This window comes from Globicephala melas, chromosome 3, assembly GCF_963455315.2.
Source record: "Globicephala melas chromosome 3, mGloMel1.2, whole genome shotgun sequence".
In the NCBI taxonomy this organism is placed as follows: Eukaryota; Metazoa; Chordata; class Mammalia; order Artiodactyla; family Delphinidae; genus Globicephala; species Globicephala melas.
Window position 1 is genome coordinate 3960343 of NC_083316.1, and position 12794 is coordinate 3973136.

The 12794-nt window shown below is 37.3% G+C and overlaps 1 protein-coding gene across 1 annotated transcript in view; it reads left to right on the top strand.

Annotated features, from left to right (window-relative positions):
• Positions 1-12794, top strand: part of ADAMTS16 (ADAM metallopeptidase with thrombospondin type 1 motif 16) — a 155237-nt gene that overhangs the window by 61022 nt on the left and 81421 nt on the right. The window contains exons 10-11 of the mRNA XM_060295642.1: positions 2813-2966; positions 12523-12618. Of these exons, the coding sequence (XP_060151625.1) occupies positions 2813-2966; positions 12523-12618 (250 nt within the window). The remainder of the gene's footprint in view (positions 1-2812; positions 2967-12522; positions 12619-12794) is intronic.

A 12794-nucleotide genomic window follows, 5' to 3' on the forward strand; every position in this document is an offset into this window, starting at 1 on the left:
ATTGTAAACTGGCTGCAATGCTTTTGCTTCATGCACCCACACCCTTGTTGTATCCCTGTGCCCACCTCACTGACTCTGGGCTTAGCTGTGTGACCTGCTTTGGATGAGGGGACAAGTGCAAACACGCCCAAGCATGAGCCCAGCCAGAAGAATCAGGGGTGGGATCTTCTCATGGCTCTTCAAATGCGATGCTGACCAGAGCCGACTTTCACATCACAGTGTTGACGTGTGTGTTGCTGTGTCTCCCCCTGCATGGACCTTCCAGGCCCCTAGTCTGTGCACTGGACCAGGCAGGCACCTCATCCTCAGGGCCATGTACAGATTCTCTGTGGCTCCTTTGAAAGTTTTGTTTTCAGGTTACTTTTGACATTTTTCTGTGATTTTGGTTTTCTGTAGAATTTCTTTCATGTACCCACGTGTTTTTCTTTTTCTTTTTCCTGCTTGGGGTTTTAGAACTGCTTACATCTGTGGTTTATTGTCTTTCATCAGTTTTTGAAAATGTTCTGACATTTTATCTACAAATATTGGTTCTGACCCTTTCATTCTGTCTTCTCCTTTTTGGATTCCAGTTGTGTAAGTGTTAGAACTTTTCACAATACCTCACATACATATTTTGTATATATTCATTCTCTGGTGAAATTCTCCATCTTAACCTCTATTTTCTCAAAGCTAATAACCATAATAATTTTAAAGTCCATTTCTGACTACTCCAGTATCTGGATTCCAGTATCTTGTGCATTCTCTTGGGTTTCAATATTTTGGTCTCATCTCCCAATACATTTGGTAATTTTGAACAAATGAAGGATATTGTTAATGAAAAAATTAAAGACAAGATAGAGCCCTGAATGATGTTATCTTTTCTTTCTAGCAGACAGGGCAGTTGCAGTTTATCAGTAAGTCACTCTGGGGTTGAGCTGATGTCATCCCGGCATTCGGTCTTCCTAAACCGGCCTTTCACGTTATTTCTTTACTCCTTCAGCAAAGACCTAGTATGGCTTCCGTGAAAATTTTGTTTACCAGGGTTGACCCACAATTTCAATCTTTATCTCCCAGCCCCACCAGATTGCCAACACCTTGCTCAGCTTCTCAGCCTCGTAAGGACCACTTTCTACTCGGCCACTAGGCTCCTTAGCATCTTTTTATGACTCATTAAATTCCTTGAGGAGAAAAATATTACTGGGTGTTGGGTTCACTTCTCTACTTTCCTTTGCTCTGGAAATGTTCATCCTTCATGTTCTTTTTACTTTGATAGGCTTCTGATGCCTGTAGAACAATCAGTCTCATACGTGCTGGTCCACCATAGTTAAAAGTGGAAGTCCTCTTTGAATTAAATTTTAAGGATGAATAAAAAATAATAGGTTCCATTTGATCAAACTATAAAAAAATCCTGAATCTGTGAACTTTAAAAAGTTTTTGTTTTTCAATCTCTTGCTTGGGTTCATCAATGTAGCTGACTTTTCTTAGTTTCCTTTCTATGCAATGGGAATAGTATTGCCAACCCTGATGTAACTTTAGAGAGATAATGGGGAACATCTAACTAGTATATAGGAATCATTTGAGATCATTAGAGAGAGGTGCTATGGAATTCCAAAGTTGCCAAATCACTCCTGTCATGGAGTGTTAGTTATGCTTTTATTCATTTTTCTCTACTTATAGACCCTTACATCATGATCATCGTAGCAGTAATAGAAAGATCATCTATTCAACACTCACAGTGAGCAAGTCACTGCTCTTAGCACTTTCCTAGACTTTGATTTAATCTATTAAAAGGCTTGTGACCTCCTTGCATGTATGTTTAATGTCCTGTCCACAGTGACTGGTGCCCTTCCTCATGTTTTATGTATGTGGATATTAATTAAGGGCACACATGCATCAGTGGGCTCCAAGGCAATAGAATCTGGGGCCCGGGTCCTGGAGACTGGGGACAGAAAGATTCCGATCAAGGTGGACAACCACACAAAGAAAAGTTTGGGGATGCTTAGGCAGATCTACTGTTGTTAAGTTTATTGTGATTACAGAGGTGTTTTGTTTTTGTTTGTTTTTGCTTATTGAAATTTATAAATAAGATTTAGTTGCTATTTGCAAACACTTGTTCCCCCTCCCTCCGAATGCAAAATTTATACCAAAGCCTGTCTCTGGTAGGAAAGAGGATACCCTATTTGTAGAGGAAGAAATCATTAGTTGGCCTTTAGTCCATCTTCTAGGGAACTTAAGGAGAATTAATTTTCTTCTTGACTTTGGAATCTAGTCAGAAATCAGCCTGCGTATAGAGCATTTCTGGTGGAAATCATTGCAATGCTCCATGTGGAAGCTGGAAGCTATTGTGCAGGAAAGGAAGGAAGGACGGAAGAAAGAAAATTCCAGCCTTTGAAATTGGCTGATTGTGTTTTGCTGTTTACAGTGCTCATTTCATCTTTTTATTGTTCCTGGCAAGAAGTGTACTTTTTAAGGTGTCTGTTATAGAAGCTCCTCACATCGAACATCTGGTTGTATTATCCCATTTCACTCTCCCCATGATAGGTTTAAGAAATCCGATGAAGAACAAATTGCCTCCCTGGAAAAGGTGAAACATATTATGAACAATTTCAGAAAATGTGGCCTCTGTATTTTAAGAGAATTAAGATAAATGTTGTATTGGACCTCAGGAGAAAAATGTCCCCTCTTCTTTATACAAGACATGTGGTAAAATTGCATGAGAAAGGAAAGGCATGATTGAATTACGTGTAATTACATGTAATTCAATCATTGAATTACGTGATTGAAGTTACATCTTTGGTAATTTCCGGCATCACCAGCAGTTCCTCTGTTTTAGCACTGCCCAAGCTACATGCCTTGCGGATCAGCCAAAGCCTGGGAAGGAATACAAGTATCCCGAGAAGCTGCCGGGAGAGTTATACGATGCAAACACACAGTGCAAGTGGCAATTTGGAGAGAAAGCCAAGCTCTGCATGCTGGATTTTAAAAAGGCAAGTGACTGCTGGCAGATGTTCAATGTAGAATTCTTCATAAAACCGTTTTATTCAGTGAAGCTGACATTGATGTATTCTGCGTTTATTGGGTACCTACCAAATGTCAAATCCTGTATGTTAGGGCTGGTCCTATATAACAGGAAACACATGTTTTACTGGCAAAGAAAATGACGGTGGATACTGTTGTGGGGATCAGTTTCCTCTCAAGTACTGACTTGGCCTGTTGGGTCAGTTCTTTCTTTCTGATTTATCATGTGGGAGCTCAGCAAGAACTCTTGGTTGGTGTAAGATGGCAAATTAATACACTGCATTCCTTTCAAATGGTATTTAAGAAACAATGTCCGCCCCACCCCCTTACCTTCCTCAGATATAGACAAAATTTACTAGAAAGCAGTAGCCTATCTCGGACTTCTGATTATTAAATTCCTCAAATTAAGTGTTTCTAGAGAAGTCTTTCATAGAACTCCATTGACCCCAGGGACACCAGAAGACTGGTTTCCTCATATAAATTACTCATATAACACAGAGACATGTGCTCTCGCTAGACAAGGGAAAATCGAGATTTCACAGCTTGCCCTACTAAACCACTAGGAAAGCTACCCATAAATTAAATGAAATTAACTATTTTTGAGGTTTCTTTTATTCTAGTTTATAATGAAATCAAGAGAAAAATAGACAAAAATATATAGTCTTCCAGAAACCTCCAACATTTCAGAATGCACTGGGAATATTCCCAATTTCAATCTAATGTGATAATCTTCTTTCTTCTAAACTAAAGTAGCTCTCCCCCCAAAAGTCAATTACTGCCATGTGCCAGAACTGGATTCTTATCTCCTCAGCTGGGTAATCTCAGCTGGGAACAAGAATAATAAACCAGTCAGCATCAGCATATATTCCCAATGTTGCCTTTTCATTGGCAGAATATGTGAAATCCCTGAGAATTTTTTGCGTGTCACTCTCCTGTTTGCTAAGGAAAAGGAACATAAAATTTTTCTTTCAAAGATGGAATGTTCTACATCATACTGCTGGTTTTCACATTATTTTGCTGTGACCATAGAGTTTCCTCCGTGGTAAACTAGTGCCGTTTGGAAAATACAGGAAATAAGAAGTTAAATGCAGCAGGTCTTTTTATTACTGAGGAAATATTTACCTGCAGGGAAATGTATTTCTTATAGGTGTACAATTGGGTTTTAACAAATGTATTCCCCCATGTTACCAGCATAAATCTAGAATGTTCCCTTTTGCCCCCTTCCATTCAATTCCCTTCCCACCCCAGTAAGCAACCATTGTTCTGATTTGTCACTGTACTTTCACGTTGCTTATTCTGGAACTTCATAATTGCCAAGTAAAGTTTCACATTTTGCCATTAAATATGATGCTTTCAGTTTTACATAGTTACCTATTATCAAGTTGAAAAAGTTCCCTCCTGGTCCTATATTGGTAAGAGATTTTATCACAAACTTATGCTGACTTTTATAATACTTTTTTTTCTGCATCTATTGATACAAATGTATTTTTCTCCTTTATTCTGTTAATGTAGTGAATTGTACTGAAGGGTTTAAAATTATTTTTCATTGATTTTTGAATGTTAAACCAACCTATATTCCTAGGGTAGCTTTACTTGGTCATAATCTATTATTCATTTTTATATTTTGTTGATTTGATTTGAGAATATTTTGTTCAGGATTTTTATATCTGTGTTCTTTTTTTTAGTAAATTAATTTATTTATTAATTTATTTATTTTTGGCTGTGTTGGGTCTCCGTTTCTGTGCGAGGGCTTTTTCTAGTTGTGGCGAGCGGGGGCCACTCTTCATCGCGGTGCGTGGGCCTCTCGCAGTTGCGGCCTCTCTAGTTGTGGAGCACAGGCTCCAGACGCGCAGGCTCAGTAGTTGTGGCTCATGGGCCCAGTTGCTCCGCGGCACGTGGGATCTTCCCAGACCAGGGCTCGAACCCGTGTCCCCTGCATTGGCAGGCAGATTCTCAGCCACTGTGTCTACCAGTAAGCCCTATATCTGTGTTCTTGAATAGTATAATTTAGATTTTTTTTTTCTTAAAATTACCATTCAAGAATTTATATCAGGGTTATGCTGCCCTCAAAAAATGATTTGAAAGTGCTCCCTACTCCTTTGCTTTCTTGAAGAGCTTGTAATAAAATTGCTATTGTTTCTTCCTTAAAGTTTTATTAGAACTTACCAGTGAATCCTATCTGTGGGAAGGTTTTTGTAATCACTAATTCAACTACACTAACACATGTAGGGTTATGCAGAAGAAATTCCTATCTAGACTGATCAGATTCATTGGAAAAAAAATTAAACATCAAAAAATGACACAGAAAGAGTCCTTTTCCAATGATTTTGTTTGTTTGTTTTACCTGTTTTTTTTGGGGGGGGGAGGGGGGTTACCAAAATTTGTTTGTAATATTCTCATTTATCCCTCGAATGACTGAAAGGTCTATAGTGACATTTCCTCTTCCATTCCTAATAATGATAACATGTGTTTCTTTATCACTTTTTCTTGGTCAATCTAACTAGAAGATTATCAGTTGAATAGTCCTTTCAAAACATCAGTATTTATCTTTATTAATTTTTAATGGAAATATTTGTTGGGTTCTTTTCTATTTCATTAATGTCTGTTTTGTCTTTATTACATACTAAGGCTTAATGTGACTTTCTTTTCCTTGCTGTTTATGGGATAAACTTGGATCACTTACTTAAAAATTTCTTCTTTTCTAATATAACCATTTAAATATAATTAAAGCTAGTAATTTCTTTTTCTCAGCAGCATTATTAACATATATCCTGAACATTTTTAGATGCTGAATCTTTAATATTATTAGCTATGAAATATTTTCTAATTTAAGTGGCGATTTCTTCTTTAACCCATGCATTATTTAGGAGTATACTATTTAACTACCAAATAATTGGTGATTTTCTAGACAGCTTATTAATTTTGATTTCTAATTTTGTTCAATTTTATCAGAGAATATACCCTATAAGTATACTTTTGAAATTTATTGAAACATATTTCATAGCTCAGCATTTGGTCTACCCTGGTGAACATTCTATGGCCACTTGAAAGAACTGTGAATTCTGCAGTGGTCAGGTATAGAGTTCTAGATATATCTAGTTTGTTAGTTTTTCTGATAATATTGTTTATAGCTTCTATATCCTCTGCAATATTTGGTACTTGTTATGTAACAATTTAATAATTTAATAGATATGAGTGTTAAAGTCTCTAACAAAGATTACATATATTTCTATTTGTCCCATTAGTTCTATTAGTTTTTGCTTTGTATATTTTGAAGCTGGGTATTTAGGTGCATACACATTTAGGAATTTTATGTCTTCCTGACTCTCTCATTAATATATAATAACTTTATTTTATTGTTGATAATGTTACTTTCCCTTGAATTGTACTTCATCTTATGTTAATATAGCCACATCAGCTTATTTAAGAATACTCTTTGCATGATATCTTTCCCCACCCTTTTACTTTCCATTTATCTGTGTTTTTATATAAAATATGTCTGTCATAACATCCTTTAGTTTGGCATTGCTTTTCTATCCAGTTGAATAATCTATAGCCTTCCACTGGGATGTTTAATCCATTTATATTTAATGTAATTATTGACATAGTGGATTTAAGTCTACTATTTTGCTATTTGTTTCCTATTGTTCTCTTCCTTTTTGTTTGTTTTCTTTTGGATTAAACATGCTTTTAAAAATTCTATGTTTGCATCAATTTGCTTTTTAGCTATATTTTCTTGTATTTTTAGTGGTTACTCTAGAGATTACAGCTGCATCTTTAATTTACAACCTACATAGAATTAGCATCATATCACTTTATGCAAAATGCAGGAGGATCCTTATGACAAATAAGTCCATGTATCCCTCTTTCACAGTATGTACTATTGTCATCGTGTATTTTATTTCTATGCATGCTGTAAACCACACAACACAATATTAAAATTTTTGTTTTAAAATAATGGGTTGCTTTAAAATAAAATAAGGTCATCTTTTATATTTACCCACATGTTTGCCATTTATTATTTATGCTTTCTTATAGATAAGTTTCAAATTATATCATTTCCTTAGGGGATGAGAAACTTCCTTTAACATTTCTTGTAACACAATCTGTGGCCACAAAGTACGTCAGGTTTTCTCTATCTGCAAATGTCATTAACTCACCCTCAGTTTTGAAGAACACTTTTTCTGAGTACAGAATTCTAAATAGTTTATTCTTTTTTTTTTCCTTTAGACACTTTAAAGATATAATTCCATTTTCATTTGGACTCAGCTGTTTCTGATAAAATGTTTGTGATCATTTGTATCTTTCTTCTAACATTTCTAATCATTTGTTTAGACAATTCAGCAAGCTATGCATTTGGGTTATTTTAAGTTTCAGTTCCAGAATTACTATTTGGTTCTTTTTTTATAGTCTATATTTTTTTAGGGAATGTCCCATTTGTTCACTTATTATGTCCATTTTTAAAATATATTTATAACATATTACATATGTTACAATTATATATTGTAACATATTGTTATTTTATGTTGCATGTATTTATATTATGTTATTATAATAGGTGAATCCTTTTGATCCCCTGAGGCTTGTTTTACTCTTCCTTAGGGCTCATCTATTCTGGTTTTTCCTTAGCCCTAGGGCATGTCCTGTACTCTAGTTTGTGGTTCTTACTCATGAGACATGGACGCCCGGGATGCTTACTGAAGTCTCTCCACTTTATGTGGCCAGAACACTGCTGTCTCCTAGCATTGTGCATCTCTGTCTTCTAGCCCTTATCAGCTTTCAACCTAAAGCTGTTGCTCTCTTCCAGGCCACTTGGAGTCTCATCCTGTGCATCAACCATTCACTCACCAGATAAGGACCTGCAGAAAATCCTCATGGAGACCTCTGGTGCTCCCTACTCAATGCAGCTTTCTCCTTTCTGGTCCCATTCCCACAAATTCTAGCTACTTCTGCAGCCCCAACTCTGATCTATGCACCCTCCATTCAGTGAGACTGCTGTTGTCTTCATGGGAACCATGTCTTTGCACCGTGGCCAGCAAAGTGTTCCCAGAGAGAGAGCTGGGCAAAGGTGATGCCCACCTTACAAATTCCCTTCTCTTGAGGACCATGTACTGTGTTGCTTGTTGCAAGGGTCTGAAACAACTGACCAATACATTTTGTCCAGTTTTATAGTTTTTGCATGTAGAAAAGTAAGTGTGGTACCAGTTACTTCACCATGAACAGTAGAGAAAATACCTTTTGAAAAATACCCATTAAAGTCAATATTGTGAGCTTATTCCCTTTTCTGACTGAAGAATATAAAATAATAAATAACAAGGAAACTACCCAATGCCTCAACCAGCACTTGGCACTTATGGCCCATTCAGTAAGACTTTGCTGGGAAGGGTGATAGATGGATGGATGATGTTTTAGACAGGGTTGAACCTTTTTTAAGTACCACGTGCCATTTAGTTTGGAAAGTTAAGAGATAACGCGAATGCATATGCATTCTTCTTTTGGATAAATAGATGTGTATTTGGTGTATATGTGTGGGTGTTTACATACTTGTTTATAAATCCACACACATGTATGGCCATGGCTTTCTCTGTCCACTGATGACTTGTTGATAATCAAAATTAGTGATAAAAGCACACCACTGCTTGAAAAACAAATAATTACAATAAATTATATATCCTATTATAACATCATTTGTATATGCATTTTTAGTTTGTGTTTTTGGAAAGTCTGATACTGACAGTTTGAGAAAACTAATCTGGTGGCATTCTATTCACAGTATGGAAATGCCACAATAAATCCAACACAGTCATCTGAAAATGTTTGTTTTATTTGGGGTATTAGGTTGCGATGTTAAACTTAACTAAGTCAGTATTATCAAAATAAGTCATTGTGAATGTAGCTCTTAAATTATGGGAAGGAATAGCAAGTGAGAGAGCCTTCATTAAAGACAGTACAGTATTCCTTAACAGCAAAGATAAAAGCAAGCGTGAACTCTGTACATGGTCCTCAACTTTCTTCTTCTTAAGTCAAGTATTAGTTATTTTAAACATTGTGTCTTTATCAAGTTCCTATTCTGCTTCGTCAACATTGCTTGGTGGCCTGACCCTGCAGTCTGAGATGCAAGTTGCCAGAATTACTTTGAAATTTGATCACCTTAGTGTCCTGGGTACTGTTGGTAAATTGGGAACCCACCCTCCAATCCAGCAGATATTGCATTCCAACTTCTTGGCCCTAGAACCATGATTTAATAGGGTCATTGTTCCAAGAGGACCCTGAAGTTTTATTAAGAATGTAATGACCTACAACCATAAAGCAGAATTTAATACAACCATTGTACATTATGTCCAGAAGTTAGCAGTTAGGTCAAAGTGTGATAAAACTGAGAGGAAGTAATCGTTTTTTGGTTGTTTATATAATAAAATAAACATTGTTTGAGGTACTAGAATTTTTATTTGTTTTCCAGGATGGAATGTCACATTTTTATTAAATGACCAGCAGTTACATCTATAGGGCACCAAAGTCTCAAATCCTTTTTGACATGTTGGAACACAGTAACATGAATTATATATTTCAAGGCTCTTGTAACTCTGATTTATTTCTGCCTGGAGGCCTGGAATTGGGAATTGAGCAGCTTCCAGAATGAGGCTGAAATACACAGATGGCATAAGCTGGGCACAGACTGAGTTACAGTCATGCTTTAGTGGTGAGCTGTCACCAGCATCCTATACTTGAGAGCTTCTTACTTAGAATACTTAAAAACTATTGCCTTCAATAGTATCTTCCATCCATATTTCTTTAGTCTGCAAAATGTTCCCCCAGACTACAATGTAAGAATATTATGAAAATCCTTTGAATAGTAGTCTAGGTGTAGTGTTTTCATATCATAATGTCACCCTCTTAAGTCATCTTAGAAGCTTTTATGATCACAATTCACTGATCACTATTCATTTCATTTTACACTAAAAATGTTCCTGCTCATTCTGTCCAAGGTTTCCATAGAAACAAACTAACAGATGTTCAACTCAGAAAGCATTTATTGAAAGCCAGCCAGGTACTAAACACTGTTCCAGGTATTGGTGACAAATACATAAAAATAATTTAGCATTTTAAAACACCATTTATTTTATCATCTTGCATCATCCCTGAAACTGCCTCCAGACTTAGTACCACTGGCTCCCTCAGGCCACAGCCATGAACCCAGGCTGGGGGCTGGGATTGAGCTCACATCTCCTCACAGCTTTGAAGTGAGAAAGGACACTGACATGAGTTTGGTGCCTGTTAGTTGCCAGGCCCTGAGTTGGGCACATTACCTACCTATGATGCTTCATTCAGTCCCCAGGACAAGTCGATGGGTGGTTGCATTCAGGGAGGATACCGGGACTCTGCCTGCCCAGGTTTGCCATGCCCAATTCACACCAGACAGGTTTACCTTCTCGGAAGCCCTGGACCACTGTGTCCGTCCCCCCTGACCCAACAACAGGAGCAGGTATCTCTGTCACATCCACCATTCACTCATCATTCACTCATCCATCCGTGTGTTCATCTGTTTGTGTGTGTGCACACCCAGCCACCTAAATCAGTAGGTCTCTGAACCAGCACTCACGGGCAGGTATGCCTACCCTGCACCACTGTCTGGATTCTGGCTTTGATCCACCATATTTCCACCCAGATATTAAGCCAGGGTCCACAAGTTCAGGTTTCAAGGGAGCTTTATTTATATCCTGATTTCTGTCACGATGTCATCCCGGGAAGCAAACAGAGCTTCCCAGTTGTCTCTTTGGAGACTTATAGATGCCCAGGCCCCTGCTTTCATGGATGCCTTGTGGTCCTCTTATGAGTCTGATCTCTAACCACCGTTCTGGGCAAGAAGAGAGGTTCCCAGCACAGCATGCTAATTGATGTCATGAGAGCCAGGAAAGCACTAACCACCAGCGTGACACATTTGCCCCATAGCACTTAATGATTCTGGAGGACTTCCAAGAAAATGAAGTTTAGTGGTACAGTGATTGTAATCTTAAGAGGTTACTATGAATGAAATATAAAATATTCATATTTATGAAATAAAAGCAATTAGTTGATATCAAAATTAAAACATTGAGCGTTTGCTTCTTCACAGTCCATGCTCTGAAAAGCTGTCTTATTAGTGAGAGAGATACAAGTGGAAAAAAATATAAGGCAGTGCCTTTAACAAATTCCTTAACTTTTAAATATATAACAAGTACATTTATAAAGGAGATTTGAGAATTAGTTTTATGAAGGTAAAATTAATATGGATTATTAAAAGAGAAATCCTTCAAGAGTTCACTCACACAATGCAGAAAGTCTCCTGTGAGCATATCTCTAGCATCACTGAAACAGAAAATAAAGGCACAAGTGCCGTGAAATGCCATCTTTCAAGCAATATTAGATGGAAGTTTTGCTGTGTTGCATTTTCTTTATAACACAAAAACCCCAGTAGATGCAGCTATTAAATGACTTGGGAAATAGTGCAGCACTTGTTCAAATGTTCAGAACAGTTGTGCAGATAATTTAAGAAATGTTTCCATCGTGTGCAGTTGAAGCTACCACCAGCATTCCTGAAGGTCCCATCATTTCATGAGTCCCACTGCTGACTGCCCTTCACTAAGATGTTCCTTTGGGCTCAAAGGGATATAGAAGTAAAAATAATTCCTTATACTTGGAGAGGCCTTTATTGTGTATAAATCTCAGATCTTGTTTTATTTTATTGACAAATCAGCCATGTGGGCTTTCCTTCCTCTGCACACGTCTTTCTTCTTTGTCATCTTCCTTTGCACGAACCCTTCATTCCTTTTCCCTTGAATGTGCCATCCTTGAGCTCAATAGTTGGCTCAGATGTCCATCTTCTCTGACTTCTTCCCTGGGTCCTCCAGGCAAAGCCCTTTTCTCCTGGCAAGCCCACCCTGCACTGTGTTCTTCCCCTTGTAGGGGCATCTCTTCCCATGTGCACCACATGGTGATTTACAGCTAATATATCCCGCTAAGACCATTCTTGAGAGGGTAGGTCTGGTCATATTTCTTATGGAACCTCCTGCCTAGTAAGATAACTGGCATATTCTAGGACTTCACTGAAGATGTGGGGATGGTGGATGAGTGGGTGGGTGGATGAATGGATAGCTGAATAGAGGGATGGACAAGGAGAAGTTAGTGAAAGGGAGGATGAAGAATGAATTATAAAATGTTAGGTTTTACTGGGTTTTTTAATTTTAATATTTCACAGTTTTCTTCCGTGCCTGGATTAAGCATATTTTACTTTTATTAATTTAGAAAGTGTAATTTTGTTAAATGTAGGATGAATAAATATAAATAAATAGAGCTTCAGGGATAGAATTAAGTTGAAACAAGTCTAGAACATGAGTCTTCTAGGTCCTCACTATCATATGCACCTACTCTTAAGTAGATGTCAGCTTTCAATTTATATCAGTTGTTTTCCCCTTAAATTTTTCAGTGATATTTTTTCAGAGTCGTATGGATCATTTGTAATACTGATGACCTTTTTCCCTCCTTTAGGATATCTGTAAAGCCCTGTGGTGCCACCGGATTGGGAGGAAATGTGAGACTAAATTTATGCCAGCGGCAGAAGGCACAACTTGTGGGCGTGACAGGGTAAGAAGCTAATCTTAGGCACATACATCATACTCAGATGTCAGTCTTTCAACCATGCATCTTTCCTCTGCTTGCCTTGGTATTTTTTAAGCCCATCCTTCTGATATATATGTACATATCTATACCCATGTCAAAAGATTGTGTTTAATTTATATTAATTCTATGAAGAGGACTCC